The sequence below is a fragment of the Aythya fuligula genome, chromosome 2, assembly GCF_009819795.1.
Source record: "Aythya fuligula isolate bAytFul2 chromosome 2, bAytFul2.pri, whole genome shotgun sequence".
Classification (NCBI taxonomy): Eukaryota; Metazoa; Chordata; class Aves; order Anseriformes; family Anatidae; genus Aythya; species Aythya fuligula.
In genome coordinates this window covers 137617920-137638131 of record NC_045560.1, presented here as the reverse complement: position 1 = coordinate 137638131, position 20212 = coordinate 137617920, and the positions used below count along the sequence as shown (strand labels likewise).

Here is a 20212-nt window from a genome sequence, read left to right as displayed (position 1 = left end):
GATTTCACATCCTTATGTGATAGAATTGTGACAGCAAGTTTATACTGATACAATGTACTGCTTTACAGGAGTGTGGAGGTCAATTGCTTGATGGAGTGTTAGGAAAGGGGATGCAGATTTTTGACAAGTGCTTAAGAAGTTATTTTAAATCCACCCCAACCCTTCTAAGCTGATCATTTTCTTTCAGAGTGTAGTGAAAGCCAGACAAATGTCTTTTTCTCAGTACAGTTGTGTAAACACCAATGACATCTACATGCTGATTAGGTTACTCATAGGGGAGTATTCCCTATGCATATCCCATGAGAGGTATCTGCGGATCTAGTTTCCTATATAAACGCAGGGTTGCCAGCAGCTTGCAGGATGGCCAAGCGCACAGCAATTTCTGCGAGCCTTGCTGGAAAGCTGTTTGCAGGTCTTGTCTTTCTCAGGGTGGTTGGCAGCAGATTTATTAGGGAAATAGTGCTGCATGACTTTTTTTTTTCTTTTTGGCGGTCCAGAGAGAGTGATTCAGAAATGGCAATAAACATTAAACGGGAACTGCCTGGTCTTCGAGCCTTGGTATCGTGAATTTCAGCTAGCACTGTCAGATCACCACAAGGCACGACAGGGACCGAAGACTGAAAGATGGACTGATTTGCCTCCTGCTCTCCTGCCGAGGGCCCTTGATCTGTGTTGCCCTCCTCATTCCCATCTCGTCACCGCAAACTCCTGCTATCCAGATGCTGTTCTTGTTTTCTAGTAACCCCTCCCAGTCACTCCTGTGGAAGGCTGAATCATGAAACTGAACAGAAGAGAAAATGTTACTCATATGAAATGAATTAATCTCATACTATCATTCTAAGCTCCCGGAAAATCTATTATTCTTGTTGAATCTGTCCCACATTTCAGCCCTGGCAGGTTGAGAGCTCCGGTACATGCCGTATAAAAAGAGGGAATCGCACTGGACATAAGGGAGAGGGTGGGATGGAGGAGGAAAACAAAAAAAAAACAAGCACTACTGGCAGCTCGACGAGCAGAGCGGCCACGAGTGCTTCAGGCCCGCCGTGGCGGCCCGGGAGAGGAGTGTCCCACTGGCAGCCCGCTCCTGCTGGGGACCCAGAGGAAGCCAGCGCTCCAGGCTGGGCCTGCTACTCCCTCAGTGTCATATTTGTAACAAATTATACTTGCCACTGTGTGAAGTGATGAAAAGCTGGAGGGGTGGGGAGCCATGCGCAGATGGAAAAGATGCTCTTTCTGCTTTTTTTTTTTCTGATCGATAATATTGCAATAATCCCTTACAAACGGCCGCGTTTTATGTTATTTTTACATCTCCTCGGCATGCCTGAAGCAGTTGCTTCGTTCCCTGAGGTGTCACTGTCACCTTGCTGTCCCCTCTGGCTGAGGCAGGCTGGATGGCGGTGCCTGATAACTGATCCCCTCACCAGAAGTGGTGACGGGATGGTGTGAGGTGACGGCCCCGGGCTGTGGGACACAGCTGGGCAATGCCCCGCTGCCCTACAACACCTCGAGCAGGCACCGCCAGGCCCGGACATGAGAGGCTCCAGCTCCACACGCCTGCTTGGCCAGCCAGTGCTTTCAGGCAAGAAAACCAGAATAAAACCAGGAGTTGGGGCTGCCTGGTATCCTGGGGATGGGTCCAGGGAAGCTCTGGAAGCTGTGCACAGCAAGGATGCAGGGAGGGTGACCCTCCTTGGCCAACACTGAGAGCAAAACTTATGGCTTCCTGCTGCCAACATGGACAAGCAGACCCGAGGAAGGTATGGGACTAAGCTGGAATAGAAAAAGGAGACATCAGGAACAATCCTTCAATTCACAAGCTCTCTGCTACTTCACAAAAATACAGTACCACGTTAGACTGCCATATCCCAAAGTATGCTTTGTAATTATATCCACTAATATGAAATAATTACGACTATATTAGCAAAAAGTCACTGCATTTCCTTTGTAGACAACTATAGGGCTAGGTCTGGATGACACTAATAATATTTTAAAATAGATTTTTTGCTAACTTTTAAATAGAAGCTAACGTAATTAGAAAAGGATGGGAGATTTCCATTGCAAAGTTTGCTAATTCGAGACAAGCAATGCTAATCAGCATATTTGAGAAGAGCTCTCCAGCCTCATTCATTGCTTACCAGACACGGAGTCTGACTGCTCCTCTGCAGCACATGGGGCAGGCAGCCTCATACAACCCCGTGAGGAGGTTTTGGGGCAAATCCTGTGCCCTCCACAGGGTGGCAATGGTCTTGCACGCAGCTAGGGGTAAAACAGGAGTGTATCCCACAGGGAGCAAGGCACAGCTGTATGGGAATACCGTGTGCAGATGCTACAATGATTTACACATGGGGCAGAGGTGAGGAGAATGGGGTCAAACGCCCCCTCATCTTGGAGAAGACTAACATGGTTTAAATGTAGCAGAGAGACCCCTCTTCCACGAGAGTTCAGTCCAAGAACTGTAACTCACCTGACAGTGAGGAAAGGATTCAGGGCTTGCAAAGCATATAAAGCTTTCTACACAAATTTTTCCTCCTTTTTAACTTTGTTGAAACAATCAGACTTTTGACAAGTGTCACAAACTCTTCGAAATAAAGCAGTTGCTTTGTCTGCCCAGGCAAACACTTATATACAAAATTCACCATTTTAATAATGGTAACCCCTTTCAAAAATACACGTTATTTTTGAATGTTCTGAGAGTGATATAATTAATAACTAAATATAAGGTTATGTGCTTTTCTGAAGAGAAGTTCCACTGAAACAAACCTATTTCTTACTATTTAAATTTGCTTGCTTTCAGCTATGTTATGAGCCCAAAGTAAGGGCTGGACTGTGCACTGCTGCACTCTGCAAGAGTAGCACAGGAGGAAAGACCAATATCAGGCTCAGGAATCTGTAACTAGCATATGTGCTTCACCTGGGATGTTGCAGATGAAAAGCCAATATAACCCCAATTTCCTGCTGCAGTCTATCACCACTTGTAGCACCACTCCCATATAGTTGTGGGGAGGCAAATTCACACTGGGGACCACAACTGGCCACAGTTTCACTCTTAATTAACAAGAAAACAGATCTCCCCTTTTGTACTATGGGATTTGACTGTAAAATAAATCCAAACGAGTAGCAAAAAGCAAAACCTGCAAATTTTGCAAGCAACTACATATGAAAAATAATGAAACCATGTACAACGTTATGGTGCCCAACTGTACACACAGTTGCCATAATCGGCTATGCAAGTCAGATACATGCACAGTGAAATACCAGATCAGGAACTCACTATTTCTATTTATAAATACCTGAAATGCATCTGTACAATTTGGGCAATCATGCACAGAAAACTGGTCACAGCTATGCTTGCAGCACAAATGGACGAATCAGGTTTTCAGAAAATCAATATGCAGGAAAATAAAGCCTACGTTTCAGTGCGGAGTATGTTACTTGTGTGCAATTGTGGAGGGTCTTCCTCCTTTTTCAGGTAAAATTATGTTGTATGCTAAGATAATTTGCACACTAAATAATCTCATTATTTATGAATTTATATTTATAAATATAAATTAACATTTACAGGAAACAGAATGTACCTGCTAAACCTACAGACTAATAGCTCACTATTGATTCTATCTGGGAAAAAGTTAGTAACAGCAAACTTCATAGTTCTTGGATCAAAGGACAGCAAACATCTGTGTGCCAGTTTAGCATGAAGGCTCTATGAAGAAAGACAGATTCCTAATCATAAACTGCAGCCAAAAGGAGTTTTAACAACAAAACAACATTCAGGGCTATAATTTACTTCTGAATGCAGAGCAACATGCTGAATAATTTGATTAAATGTAGTTTTGGGGAGTTTATGTGAGGAATGTGGGTTGATTCAGTCTAGCACTATAATATAAAATGACAAAACCTAAGCCAGCTAGAATACATTTTTATGCTGTGTTCAGGGTTTAGTAAAGCCTTCAGGCGGCTGGCTAATGTTTAGCACAGCTTTACAAATCTTCACTGGTGTCTGCTCGGCCATTTTATTTCCCTTCTGTCGTATGGCAGGACCTGAAACATGTCTCAAAATATTGTATCATTATTAAACAGTGTCTGAGGAAAACAATAATTGTATGGCTAACATCTAAATTACTCGGCCTGAGAAACAATTACAGAATGCTGGTACCTAATAAAAATATTACAGGTTGAGAAAAAGTACTGACCTGCTCTGAAAAGTGCTCCAGCAGCATAATGCATGGCCAAGGCATGGACGAGCTGCCTGGCAGTGGTGAAGATGGGTCCTCGCTCAAACACAGAGAAGGAGAGCGGAGTGTGATCTGAGGCTATATACAGTTTTAACGAAGCGTGAATACTGACGAGCAGATTAACAGGTTGTATTGTCAATTTTCTTAACTTCACTGGCTTGACTAAAGCTCTTGCATGCTCTCTCACTTGTTCAGGCAGTATCTGGGTAGTATCTGAAATATTAACGGACTGCCAAGCAGCTTTGCTTTCTGGAAGGTATGTATCAAATAAAGTCTTAATGTAGTAAACAAAGGTGTCTTCCACATAAAGCCTAGCTGGTTTGAGCTCAAAGCTGAGGTCATTCACATGAAACGTGAAATTCTCTTCCTCAGAAAAAGCAATGCAAAGTTTTATAAAGCAGTTTTCCTTATAGTTTTCCAAATCTTTGTTAGAAACAATGAGGTTGTTCACTCTGGACCACTGCATGGTCTCGTTTTTCTCTCCTTGGCACAGCAGGACTGCAAAATGGAAATTGGATTTGCTGTACAGCTGATTGTCCAGTTGCAAGTCTTCACAATACACTTGGAGACTATAAAACGGTGGGAGGCCTTCCCCAGAGTCTCGCTGGAACTCCTGCGACAGGGGTGTCAGGTAGCTGGTTGCTGGGGCCATGTGGAGGAAAACGTTGTCTGCTGTGAGACGCAGAAGTTCAGACGACACCTTGTGATTTGTAATATCATCAAACACAGCAAGACTTAACTGACTGATAAACATTTTCAAGGACAGGCTCTGCTCTTGACTTCTAGACAGGAGGGAAAAGAAGTTTGTTACTTTACATCCTTTGAGTTCAGCTAGCATCTTGCTTTCTCAAAAAGCTAACAGGAGAGATGTTCTCTTTAATACATGGGGAACTCATTGTGCAAGTTCTATTAATGGGATCTGGCAGCCTTGATCACCACAGTGGGTACCACCCCGGAGATTTTCTAAGAAGTGGAATATTACAGATCTATGCCAGGTTTCTCTTTCTTTCTTATCAACAGGATAGTTTTGACAGGAATTCCCTATATACACAGTAATCCCCTATCAGATTTGCAGCATAGCCAAATATTAAAGTGGACAACAAATAACATTTTCTAATAATTCAACTACAGCCTCAGCTGTACAGCATTTTCTTGGAGCCACTACTGAAGGCTACTATTATGGATAATCCATTTCACTTTATCAAGGCAAAGTGCGCTCCAACTAAACCACCACAGCATTTTTATAGCGATGGCATTGAGGGCTTCCCCCCCTCCAGTGTTAACTGCTCTTTGCCAAGTTTAACTAGCAAGTGGGCTATTAAGTACTGCTGATGACCAATTTCTGAGGGATTAATACTTAATTATAGCTCAAATAAAAACAGTACAAGACATTCCACTCTAATTGTAACACCATTGCTGGAGGCCAGGCGTTCTGCATGCTAGAAATAGGTAGTGCTATAACCACAACTGAATGGAGTTGAGCACCAGGCTGTGTGTGGTGCGTGGTGGAAGCAGGGGAAGTCTTCTAAGGAAGAACATTATAATCAGGTCCAGTTAATTACTGGATGTAAGACTTTTTCTGCAGTCCTTACACATCAAGCTTCCCATCAATTTTAGTGGGAGCTTGTATGATGAAAGATGGCAGGATCTGGCTAAATATATTTTAAACTTATGAACACACTCAAAATTAATTATGATTGAAAACAATTTTTTTTAATGAACAACTCAGGACTTCTTTTTGTATCAGACATATAAAGTTTACCCTAAAGCAACAAGACTTTTGATGTTAGATTGTCTTTTTTTTTAAGCTGTGATATACAAAACACAACATGTGGTCTAAATATATGCCATGGAACACGCAGCAGTATTAAACAAAACAAACAGTTAAGACAAAGTCCATAAGTCAGTTAACACTTGGTAAGCAGCCTGACTTCTTGGGACTAGTCAGATATGCTTTTACCATATTTTTTATTCTTTATGTACCTGTTGAGGTTGATCTCGATGGGTTCCGCTCTTCCCTCTGGGGCCAAGGTTATAATTATTGTTCCACACTGATGGGCAATGTCCACATAAACATAGCCAAAGCCAGTTAAGAACACAATCTAGTGGAGAGAGGTAAACACATACAGAATGCTACTGAAACTCTTATTTTTAATCTGTCAAAATTTGAATTAATACTATTAATGCCTTCTGGTTGAGATCTTCTACTCAAATCACAATACTGCTCAGGAAAAAAAAAAAAAAAGAAACAGATTTCAGTAGTTCAGAAAATAATAGCTCTGATATTTAAAATATTTCAGCCCTAGAGCTAGATGAAATTTGCACCTCATCCTTTGACTGAATACATTTTAATGAGAAACTACTCTTCCAGGAATAAGCAAGATATGCTGCGGGGGGGAGTAAAGAGTAAAGTGAAAATTTTAATTTGTGATTTTGGACTAAAGAGAAAGGCATACTCCTGGAGCTCTGCAAAATCCCACCTTCTTCTCTAGAAAATAAACCCTAAGTTAACATTATGCTGCTATGCTGTAGCTCAGAGCTGGTTAGATGAGTGGCTGATAGCACGATGCAAAACACATGACAGCAAAATTATAAAAACTAAGGCTAAAATATAAGTAATGTCGTGGATTCATGACAACTTGCTTAGCAACTCAACACTGAGCAAATTTTTAAGCCATCTACACCGGTTTTGTGTGAACACCTTCACATGCAAGATGCTGTCACAAAGAAATTCCAGGAGTCCACTGGAAAGTTTAAAATGTCTAAAAAGTCAGGAAAATGGGAACTTGACAACAGGCTTGTGTCTTGCTTGTACAATGTGCAAATGTTCATTCTGAACAAGTTGCCTTTAGGATTAAACAGTCTCATTTAAAACATGACATTGTTTTTGGAGCTTAATTGTGTGGTATCACCATGTAAGTTTTGTGTTTCCCCGAATATAAAAATTTAAGGTCTTTTTAGGTTTAGAAGACTCACAGCAGTCCTTGTTAGTACAAGCTAGATTCTCTTGTAGTCCCTACTATCAACACAATGATTTACTAGACTGTAATGAAAGAAACTATTATTTGATAGGAACAGAAACTCAGGGAATATCACAAAGATAAAGGGCTAGCACAGGTGAAATAAACAGAGTTTGTCCTGAGCAGTATTTATTGCTGTTAACAAGTCACCAGAAGGAAAAGCAGTTGGAAATTCAGTAGGATCAGCACTTAAATTGTTTCTAACTTAAACTGTTACCTGTACATAATAACATTGTATAGATAATTGTTTCATTCATCAAATTACATCTTCTGAGAATTTTGAGAATTCGTCTGAGAATCACATGTAAAATAATTTAATTAACTGTCAACTTTAATCCTTTGCATATCTGAAAGTTATTTTCAATCCTGCATTATGGAATTGGTGAAAAAAGGACATTTACTGACTTTTCAGTGCAATCTCATTATTTTGTTAACTGTCATGGATCTTAAAGATTGGTCATTTTAATTCTAATCTCAGATAATTCTGGTGAGCAGAGATAAATACGTTAAGTTTTAGTAAATTGGTAACATTTTCTTCTACATATTAGTAACATATTCTAAGAGAAGAGTGAATAAGAAGTATCTGAGACTAGACAGAAAGAGCACAAATTACGTCGGATCATCTAAAGTTCCAGTTATTTCACAATCTCAACCAAGTTGTATGTGAAGTCAAATCTAAAGCTATTAGCATATTCATTATTTATTTGTATTTATAGTTTTCTAAGAGAAAGACTGACTGAGAAATCCTGGGGAAAACTCTACATGTAAACCCTAAAACTTCAGTAACAGAAGGCTACAATTTTTATTTGGAGAGTTCTTCAAGTAGACAATGATCCCCAAATGTTGTCTTAGCATCTAATTCCTTCTAGGAGCCAGATACTTATAAAGAACCCTGGTCTGGCATAACATTAATGACTGAAATTTGAAACCTCGCATTGCTTGACTGGCTTGCTGAATGAAACCGAACTACTTGCTATATAACATAACACTCAATAATCAAGAGCATTTTGTGATTGGTCCCCCAGGGAAAACATCTGAAACTAGTATTTCTTTCAAAGAGCCAAGCAGTTTATGTTGATTCCATTGTAAACTAATGACTTCAAAGATGGAAAAAATTCCCATCAAAAAGAATTACTCCAGTCAAGGAAGTTTTCATTTACCTCAAAACAGGAGAAAAATAACAGAAGGAAAAGCTTTTTTTTTTTTTTTTTTTTTTTTTTTTTTTATAAAGACATACTTAGCTTCTGTGAGGACACAGAGAATGACAGTGATGATTCCTACAAGATGTAAGATAAAAAAACCTGGATAATGAAGTTACCAAATGGAAGGAGTTTCCTGGATCTTGTGTGATTCTTTGCTTCCAGGGACCAGAAATTTTCAGGACTGATTTTTCCAGGGAATGCACTTGACCTTGCCACATTGACCCAAAATTAAGTGAAAAACTTCAGCTCTAGAAAGTGTGTATTTTCAATCTATGTTTAAAATCAGCCACTGATAGGGGTAAGCCATATTCTACAAATCCCACAGGAAGGGCCTTTGGAAGGAGAGTTTCCAAGGCTTAAATAAGAAAAACCAAACAAGGCCAACAGAAAGAATATGCACTTTGCAGAAGAACAATATGCTATGCAGGTCAAAAAGACAGAGATTTATGCTGTAAACTAGGAAATAGTTTATAGATTTACTTGAGTTCCTGATTGTTGATGTCCCACAACATCACTCCATTCATTTACTAATTTGTCAGAAGACATCACTTTCAGAAGAATGCTGGGTAACAAATCTCTTGTTTTGCAATCTGGATAGCTGGAGACTTGATGGTAAAGTTCATGATGAACTGAACATTCAGCTGGAATCTTTCTACAGTAAACTTCAAATTTTGGTGTATCTGCAATTTTATAAAATACATAAGATTAGGTCTCTCTAAAACCTGTATTAAATGAAAACCCACCTATGCTTACAAAAACTAAGTTTCTAAAATACACTGCCTGAAAAATTACTAACAAAGATATTACCTTTCTATTGGTTTGACTTGTATGTGTTTTTTTTCTTCTTCTCTTTATATTATTAAGATTTACATAAATTTCTTTTCACTGATCTTTATATTAACATACTATAGCTGGAATTTTGAAAATATGTTTTGTTTTAGTTACATTTGCCAATCTGAGTAGATTTACTTGTTCTATGGGATTGAACTGATGTCAACAGAATTTCACCATCTACTAGTTTCCTACTACCAAGTCACCTTGGCAGATGGAACCATGGAGACCCAAAAACCTGACCTCATGGTTAGTTTCAATAGCTTTCAGGCTTCAGTATGTTCCAGAGTTTCTCTCTTTGAGATAGACCTTCATGTAAGCATCAACTTCTTTTTTTAATGAGAACACATACTAAATTCATCTTTGTACTGGAAATACAGTAAAATTATTCATACTACAACAGCATATTGTTTCTGATTACTGCATACTACATACCTTTGAAATTCTCCTGTACAAGCAATGAAATGGAGCACCTGTTGTGGATAATTATACGAGGACTTGGATCTTCTGTAAGTGTTAGGTATGTCACACCAAGATGTTCTTGGTAAGTCAGCGTTATAGCTCTAAAACAGAAGAAGATTATTTGGATATGTAATTTTTTTTTTGTTTTGGTTACGAACTTTGCAAGTGTTATTAATCTGGACAAATAAAAACATTCAGAACTACCATCTATAAGATTCTTTCTGATCGAGTTCCAATGCAATACTTACGCATTTAGGCAAGTACCTGTCTTCACTAAGCACTACATTTAAATGACCATGTAGAAATACCATTAAACGTAACAGTAAAGAAAAAATCATTTCATAGAGACTACTCACGAGTTAAATGGAGCATGTGTGTTTGCAAGATTAGAGCCCTCGCCAGCACAGATTTATATTAAATTAAAAACATCAGATTGTAAGCCCAAATTTTTAACATAAATCTTTAAAATTTTCCAGAAGAATTTGCACGCATACTTCTGTGATACTCATGAAAGATATTTTTAACAAATACATAAATCTGTAACTGACTACTCCCCTGGAATGATTCACAATGCTATTGCCCTTTCAAACATTGATGTTATAGATCATCACTACATAAATTTTCAAAATGAAAATGAATTAACTGTATACTACTCATTAGCTACTTGAATATAAAGTAGTATAAACACAAATTCTTTTTTTTGCACGTGCAAATTTATTGGCTATTTCTAAAAAAACTTCACCTCTTGGTGATTTTGAAATCCAAACACTCTCAAAATTTTATTAAGATCCTCTATAGCAGTCTCATAATTACAAGGAATTATTTCCTTGTTCTTCACATTTTTTTTTTTTTTTAAATTGAAGTCTGTGTGGGAATCGTTAGCATCCACAATATCTCTTAGATTCTGCAGAGGAACCATATGAGGGATTGAATGATATCAAATACTTCAGGCAAGAGAAAGATTAGATGGATGATAATTTATACTGATGTAGTTTCTCTAATTTGAGCAGCTTGTTTCTTATTTATACCAATACAAGCATGTATAGATTTATGTATCAAATCTGAGAATTAAACTGGGCATTGAGATGGAAGAAAGCAAATGCAGCATGCAGTGAAAGCCATGTGGCCTGGGAAGAGCAAAGATGCGTAGGGATGGGATCAGGAAAGCCAAAGCACTGATGGAACTGAACTTGGCAAGAGCTGCAAAGAATAACAAGAAGGAATTCTATAGGCACATTGGTCAGAGAAGAAAGGCCAGTGAGAGTGTACCCCCTCTGATGAGGGGGGTGAACTGGTAACAACAGACATGGCTTAGGTACTCAACAACTTCTTTGCCTCAGTCTTCACTGACAATCAGGCTTCCTACATCTCTCAAGTCCCTGAACCTCTAGGTGGGGACTGAGGGAGCACAGTCCTTCCCACTGCAAGCAATGACCAGGTTTGAGACCTCCTGATGAAACTAAACAAGTACAAGTCTATGGGGCCTGATGCCATGCTGTGAACACATGCTGAGACAGCTCGGGATGGTCAGCTTGGAGAAGAGAAGGCTCCGGGGAAATCTCACTGCAGCCCTTCAGTACTTAAAGAGGGCTTATAAAAAAGATGCAGAGTGACTTTTTACATGGCCAGATACTGATAGGACAAGGGTGAATGGTTTAAACTAAAAGAGGGGAGATTTAGATGAGATGTTAGGGAGGAAATTCTTCACTCAGAGGGTAGTGAGGTTACTGGAACAGGTGCCCATAGAAGCAACCTGTTCCATCCAACCAGGGATGGATGCCCCATCCCTGGAAGTGTTCAAGGACAAGTTGAAGGGGGGCCCTGGGCAACCTGATCTAGTGGGTGACATCCCTGCCCATGGCAGCCGGATAGGAGTTAGATGGGCTTTAAGGTCCTTCCACCCAATCCATTCTATGCTGATTCTATGGTCCGATATGTATAGGACTTCTAATTTTTAACTAACTGGATGCATTTGTTTGGAAGCAGAATGCATATTTAAATATTTCAAGCTTTAAAACTTGGAAATCTCTCCCTGTTATACTCTTAAAATAGTTTCTCCCCTGTATCACTTTTCCTGTTTTTCTCTTATTATGCTTACTAAAATGTATTTTTACCTTCTATAATCAAAAACTACATTTTTGTATTGTATTACTACACATTGTCCCTCAAGTTTTAAATTGTTACAAAAAAATAGAAAAGACCATAATCTCAAACATAAACTTTCCATTCTCTTACTTTGTATGCATAGATAAATAGCAGCCCATACATCATAAAAATCATACAACTTGTACATGACCAAAACATTAAACCATTTATAATAAAAACAGCAAAACCATCAAAAGATAACAATTTTTAAATTAAAGTAAGACTTGCCTTTACATATGGGTGGCACGTGTTAATCTGACTTTTGAGTTAATCTCTTATGATTTGTTATTAGCTGAGGCTTTATAACAACAAGGGAAGTTCACTATTCATGACTGTTCAGTGTCTACGTTCATCAAACTGTACCTGGTACAAAATCCACTTTCACTACGAACCCCTATGGGCACTGCCACGCTCTGTCTTGGAAACTCCTGTTTAATTACAGCTGGTAGACTCCAGAACTCAGAACTGCCAGCACAGCCACCTGGACTGAAACTCAGCAGCATGCGTTTTTGAGTAGGTGGTGTCCCTGAAGTTAATGGACTGGCGTCCGACATCAGGTCCCAGCACGGCACAGAAGTCAGGGTTTCAGTGGGTGGTGCCCCAGCCGGACTGACGCTGAACACAGTGCTGTCTGGTGAGTGAATTCCTGAAAGAAAAGAGATGGTAGTAGGGGGACATGCTGGCTCATAACGGGACTTTTATACCACTGATATTGCACAGAACAGTTGTAGGTAGCCAATTGGCCACAACTAACTGTAAGCTGCAACTGAGTCTAATGCATTAAAAGATATTTGGCCAAAATCTTCTCCAGTTATACTTAAGCATTTCACTGAACACAGTTATCTACAGCCCACTCTCAGGTTGCACAAAATAACTCTACCAAAAGCAACAGTTACATCACTGTAAAATAACTGTGAGAAGAAAATCCATTGATAGATATAAACTTGTAATGGATTTTAGCCTCAGCATTCTTCCAATTCCCCTTAAATTCCCCATAAGACTACCACAAAATGCACAATGCACAAATTTAGATGCTGATGTAAAGAAAACTAATGCAGAAGTAAAACAATACAGAAATAGGGAACTTTAAAAATACGTATATCTGCCAAATCCTTTAGCAAGTTTGACTCTGAGAATTTTTTCCACATATTTTACAATAAATGTAATCTTCAATAAATATATATAAATGGTTGATTAAAATATATTGACCATGCATACATTTTGGTTCCTGTAAGCTAGTTCTTAAATATACTGTGAGATTATTAGAAAACTGATATTCACGATTTGATGCAGTTCACTGAAATACATAAACTTTGGGCACGTCTCTAGTTCTGCAGCTTTGTTCAGATAACTGGAATCTTCCCAAAAGGATAACAAAAACTTTTCAGCCTGCCAGGCCAATATACCTCTTTTACACGCAAACTCAGTAAAAATTCTCAGAACAATTTCAACAGCTACTACGGATTATGCTGCCTATTTTACAGAAATGGCCATTAGTGTTTGAACAGATGGAGAACAGGCAGAACTAATTCTGCAACGTGCAAGAATCTCCTGCTTTGGCACAGATTTTTGATCACAGTTAATTACTGCACTTGAATTTGCCTAGGATTCTGTATTTTTAAACTGAAGCAATATACCATAAGCTAGCACTATTATGCCTAATGATTTCTGTCAAGTTCTGATATTGCAGTTAAATATAAAATGCCCCTTAAAGCACATGACAAACAAAAAACAGTATTACTTTACCTCTTCTCCTGAGTATGGTTTGGAAATACAAAGCTGTGGCCGATAATAGATTTGGTATGATGTATCATTGATTATTGTTGTCTTATCTTCTATCTGTAGAATTTGTATGCCTTGTTGAACCATAGAAGAAATGCAGAACTGACACAACTGTAAGGTAAAAAATAATGAAGATGATCAGATCACACGTAAAAGCATGAAATATTGAAATACACTGACAGAACTCTGCCCTTTAAGACTAACTCATTTAAGACATAACTCTGGAAGTCCTTTCTACATTCATGTACGTTTTAACTGAAGCCATATCACGTATTTCTGAAATTGCATCTGTCAATGTTTTTCAAACAAGATTGAGAAATCATTAATTCTTTTTCCAGGAAGTCTTGTATCTTGATGAGCTGGACAGAATGTTCTGACTATCGAATGCTTTAAATTATTCTTCATACACTGTTTATATTCTTGTTATGTTTTACATGTATTAACATAATTAGGGAAGAGTTTTTATGCTACATACATTTGATTGTTTTCATCTGCTGTATGATTTTTTATTAAAGTTATATGATTTTCTCCTAACCTTTTGATGACCTGGAAAAGCACCAAGTTTTATTTCAGCTTCAACAAAACCTTCTTCGTCCAGTGTTACCACTTCCCCATTCTCAGCATCCTTCCATTTCGGGGAGGTCACATTATGGACCAGTTTGATTGCGACTGATTTGTGCACAGTATTAGTATTTGCCCAGTATATTCCAAGCTGAAAAGCTTCCTGTAAGTGAAAAATGACCAGTTATCACTTGTTGATAATTCAATACATTTCTACTACAGTTAAATATAGTTTCCAGTATGTGGCCAGTCTCATTTCCTGCCTTTCTCCCTCTGATTCTTTCTACACTGTACAAGGAAAGATGAAACCACAATGTGTATAAGGGACTGATCCAGACAGTGGAATCAAGACTTCAGGCTACACTGAGATGTGTTAATAGGCAGACCTTTTGTTTATTAACACACATTCACGGTGAAAAAGAAGGACAGCAAAATAAACAGGAAGTATCAAATTGTCCAACTTGGAATTGACAAATTGTTCTGTTAAATTATTTGAATCCCTTCAAAAATAAACAATACTAGGGTTGTAATAAAAAAAACAAAAACACATGCATGATGAAGCTAAGGTATGTGAGAAGATCCATTAGACAAAACTCTATTTTCATGATGTCAGGCATCCTAAAGAACTGTCCCCATTTGTAATTCATCCTGTCTTGCTGTCAAGACTGATCCACTGCTATCAAGTATGGCATTGTGACCCACTCTTAGTCAGCATGGCAAATTTCTGTTGTTATTTCTACTTCTGATCATACGAGTAATAGACATAGTGACTGGAAGGTGGGAATCATCTGGATTAATAAGCATGTTCAGAACCAGGATATTAAGCAGAACTGCACCTCTTAAATGGGAGTTACCTCGAAGTTGGGGGGTATAATTACTTTCCCAGTAGGTACTTGAAGCACTATCTTTTCTCCTTCAAACAGCCAGAGGTCCCACTTGGACTGATTGATTAGCAAAGCCCAGGGTAGGAGTTCTATCAGCAGAGTTTTAACACATGGTTTCCACACTGACAGCTTTACCCGCATTGGACTGTCCCATTGGGAGAGTTGTTCATTGCTGTTCAAAAACAAATAAACGAAACGATAAAGTCAAGGAATAAATTACAAATTCAAGATTACAAATGACATGCACTCATTTTCATAATTTGCAAGGCTTTACCTTTTTTTTGAAACAGAAAAACAGTCTCCTCTTATCATTCTGGAACATACTGAGATGGTTTCAGACAGAGCTAGCTGCTTGTAGGTTATAAAGACATATTTTAAACTGCACAAACTCAGCCTAAATTTGATCAATTAAAGAAATGCCTTAGAAATAGAATTACTGCTGTCCTCCAGAATGAAACCTGTGACTTCTGTAGCCATAAAATCAAATTTCAATTTTATTTTTCTTTGTGAAACCCGTTCTCCCCTGTTTCCCTGCTGAAACACAGCTGCCGAATACACAGCCTCTACAGCTGCAGTAAAAAAAAAGTTGTATTCACAAAAATATAGTTTCATTTCTTTAATCCTTGGACTGATGCAATCTTCTCAGTGTAATCAAGGGTAGCCCCTAGGCTAACCTAAAGCTTTTCCTGCCTGCAACCCATTCTGCAGCTTACATACAGGAATCATATAATTACTGAAAACATATTCAATGTTGATTCCCTATAGTCTTCTTGAACTTGATTTCACAAAGTTGACTACACAAACATGCACCATGCAGAGCTTTTTGTAACAAATAAAATGTTGTAAATAGTATTTCTGGGGTGCTTTTCTGGGAATGGTGGGGTGGCTAAAGAAGACTGGAAATTTTTTTGTCATGCTTCCAAACTGATCAAAACTACAGCTAGTTCAGAAAATACTGTTGCTTAAAAATACATTTGGAATAATCTAATGAAAAATAAAATGCATTAAGCTTGAGCTTTTATGAAACTTACAGTATAGAGTGAAAAATAAAATGTACATGGCATCAACAACTCTTATTAGTACACATAGCTTTACCAGACCACACACAACAAATTTGAGATCACTGAGATTAGTTTTAATTAACAAGAAATCCAATTCAAGCTATGACATATTCTCAGTTGACCTAACTGTGCAAAGGACATAGGTTGACCTATTAAGGTGAGTGCATTAAAGGTTCAGTAAGGGTCTTGACAATCCTTACCTTAAGTAAAGAAAATTGTTCAGATGCATAGAGTTTATCCTTGCTCAAGACTCAAAACACTAGTTATTGAGTTGCACTATTAGGTCATTTGCTTGGAATTTCATTAACAAAGTTTTGTAGGAAAATCAGGTATCAATCAGTTTCATGAAGAACTATCCTAGAAATGGGTCAGACCAAAGATCCATCCAGCCTACTATCCCTACAGCAATGACTCTGACATTGGTCAGTAACAGATGTCTACAAAACTGTGAAAAGACAGCTGGCATATTCTGATGCTCTGCCAGTACATTCTCCCAGCCTCCAACAATCCGTGATTGAGGGAGTTATTCAGCAGTAAGTGATACCTTTGTGCTTAATCATATGGATGGCAAAGTTAGTCAGCTTCCTAGATGCTTTACTTCAACTAACAATTGTATCTTTTAAAAGACCATTTTTTATTTGAAAAAACAATGCAACAACCACGAAGAAGGTTTAGCAAAGAATTACCTGTCTGAATCCTTCCTGTTATATGGCCACGCAGGCTGGTGAGGATTAGCAGTGCCATAAAACTCAGAGAGGATCTGGTTGACATTGCCACCTGGATGGGATTTAGTTGCTATCTGTTTAATAAGTGTGGTTGAGATAGGGACTGCACACTCTGATGGATCATCTTCCTCCCTGTCATTGAAAACAGCTTCAATCACTTACAGAACAAGATCAAGTACTGGTAGCACTAACATTTTCTTTAATGAAGCTTTCCAAGCATATTCTGCAACAGAAACATTCTCAAGGTAACTGTGGATGAATCAAAGCTATGATGTTTAATAAGGTACTGAGCATCTACAGACATGCATGAATTTGTTATGATACTGTAATGACCTTTTGTGTCTGAGACCCCGGGAACTTAAGAATATTCTCAAAGAACAGTTCAAGAGAAGTTAGGAATTTACTTTTCAAAACACAAAAACATGCATGGTTTAAGCAAACAAATGCCAACATACTTAAGATAGTGATACTAAATTTAATTTTTCCTATCATATAATTTCAGACGACTTATGATAGTTTTGTTGCACCTCCTCTGCATATACTGTACTCTTCAAAATACTGCACCAGAAGTTAAAGTGTAATTGATTTCTTCTTTTCTATACAAATGAACCATTTTAAAAGAAAGTGAATGTTATACCTAGCTTGAAATGTCAGGTGGTGAGTAAGATCAGGTTCTATATTTTGCAGTGCTTTCTCTTGTCCTTTCCCTGGAACCACCTGTGTTTCATTCAATCCCAGACTTCTTTTTTCTAAATGTATGATAATAGGGTCTGGAAGATGGCTCCTTACAATGAAAAGAGGGCTGAAAACAATCTACAAAAAGAAAAAAATATACCAATTTCATGCTGATTTTATTTCAGGATTACAACTGTTGAAACAAGCTATTGAGAAATCTTTCTGCCCTTAATTTATTATATGGCATATAAGATGGAAACATTTAGATTTCAGAGGCATTAAATGTACTTACTATTCGTTGTTGCACATGAGAGTTGGGCTCTAAAGTCAAAACTGTGCACCACACATATGTAATTGAACTCTTTGAGGATGGTACCTGTATGCAGACAGATCAGCATTACGCCAAAATTATTTCAAGCTGGTAATACTGAACATTTCATCATTTCAAACAGAACGTTGTAAGCTTCCCAGTTCTCACAGACATTTTTAATATTATATTCTAATATCTATTTCTAGACATACCTGAATGGACAGTGCTTGTGTTCTGTATCTTTAGAGCTTAGACATACATCTCGAGACCAGTCTTCATCTCCCTGTAGCCTTCACACTCAGCTCAGTGAGCTCATTGTCTTCTAGGACAACGAAGGCCAACTTCTGCTTGGCTGCAAGGCCAGTTGGTGTGTTCTTTATGACTGCCTGGCCATCCTGACTAATGTAATGCTGAACCACCTTCAGTTCAATACTTTCTGAAAGGTAACTACAGACTGTCTGTCTTCCGCAGATTAGGATCTAAAACACACAGAAATATCAGGTCATATATAAACATTGCAAAAAGGAAAGGTCAAAATTGAATTATAGAGTGAAACCTTGTACAAGAATACTCTATCTTAGCATTCTGATTTTGTTAGATTTTCCCAAGTACTGCTAAAGGCAGTGAATGGTAAACGTTATTTTATTGGCCAATGTATGTGCAGTTTCACAGAAACCTAGGCATTAGGAATCTCGAAGTACTGCTAAAGCAATATCTGGGTTTGAAAGACACATGCAACATATCCACTTTCATTCCTACTGAATGCAGCCTATGGCTGACATAATTCTGGTTCTGATTTTAAGAATACTCTGATGGTCTCTGGAATACTACACCCTTTTTGAGTAGACACAATGATGTACTTCAGAAGGAAGGTTTCCACTCACACCTCATATTCTCATCACAATCCACGATCCAGACCTTTCAATAGGTTTGCTGTTTCAAGCTTATAATTCCACTAAATGGCTGTGCCATATTTCCGTATTTAAGTGCATCCACCTAGAAAATGACCATATAGACTCACAAGTTGTTGCTGTCTATAGTACATGAATTATTTCTCATAAAACTATATCTGACTTTTCTAAGGTGTACCAAGAAACAGTATTCTGTTGTATATCCCTATTACAACTACCTTCATTTGCTTTTCACTAATGAGGCTATGCACCATAGCTACAACCTAACAAGGAAAGTCTCAGCAGGGCTTTCAGCAAAGCCAGGAACTGTTCTTGCCTGATCAGCTATATTTCTTTGCACAACATGAGGCACTCTGCCATATCATGAGCTAAACATGTTATGTCCACCCCATGTTTGGGCTCCTGCCAATGCTGGCAGAATGACTGCAGTGTTATTACAGATCTCTATACAATGATTGTATGTGAAAAATTACATTTTCAAATGTTAACTTGGTCCTTACTCTTTTAATAATAAAAAGACCTGAATTACACCCTGGAATAAAAAAAGAACAGTTTCTTAACTAACTAAAGTTCTTCTGCTCAAGAGCTTAACACATCTAAGAAATTGTGGAAGTTACCACTGTCAGGATTTAGTAACCATGCAAAGCAGGTTTATGGAAACATGCATGTAAAATATGTGGTGATAACAGCTTTTATATGTTAAGATCCACACCATAGTGAATTCTTACAGAAGAGTTGTAAAAACTCCTTTAATGAGACCAGAATACTGTTATAATTGCTTTTTTGCAGGTCCCACTAGGAAAGGAATAATAAGGCGACTTATTCATGAATAAACAATGGTTTAAGTCACTCAGATTAAGTTATTTTTTCCAAGTAGGATCAAATACTTACTTGTTTTTGTACTCCACTGAGCTGCTGAACCTTGATAATAAGTGATGCCGTTCGGCCCTTGTACTGAATAGTACGAATAAAGGTCCCTGTATTGTCCACACTGAATGGCTCAGACCACCGCCAGTTTCCCCAGCCTTCGATACAGATGTGTAACAGCTGGAAAGAAAACAATTACTACTTCAATACATAAGCACCCTTGCAGTAGGATAGGAATTCCCATGATAGGGAAATATTCTTGTTTTTAAAACTCAGTAATGCTAAGCACACCAATTCTCTGAATGATTCACTTATTCTGTGATTTCAGATACAAACAGAAGAATGAACAATACCGTAAGATGGCTCTGCATCATGCATTCCTACAAATTACCTGTTTAAATTCTTTGTTTATGGATGGAAAAAATCCTGTACACAACTGTTCAAAAATGTTATGTAGACTAGAGAGCAACAGGAAATAAGATGGTTTCTTTACTGCCCTTAAAATTGGTCTAGAAATCCACCCTCTTTATTACCAGCAAGGTGA

General features: G+C 38.1%; 1 protein-coding gene across 1 annotated transcript in view; it reads right to left on the bottom strand.

Annotated features, from left to right (window-relative positions):
* VPS13B (vacuolar protein sorting 13 homolog B) overlaps positions 1–20212 on the bottom strand; it is a 459490-nt gene that overhangs the window by 20156 nt on the left and 419122 nt on the right. The window contains 14 exon segments of the mRNA XM_032182423.1: positions 4191–5014; positions 6216–6334; positions 8935–9134; positions 9721–9848; positions 12256–12538; positions 13626–13785; positions 14210–14398; positions 15090–15291; positions 16867–17037; positions 17543–17718; positions 17873–17971; positions 18120–18176; positions 18178–18369; positions 19693–19848. Of these exon segments, the coding sequence (XP_032038314.1) occupies positions 4191–5014; positions 6216–6334; positions 8935–9134; positions 9721–9848; positions 12256–12538; positions 13626–13785; positions 14210–14398; positions 15090–15291; positions 16867–17037; positions 17543–17718; positions 17873–17971; positions 18120–18176; positions 18178–18369; positions 19693–19848 (2956 nt within the window).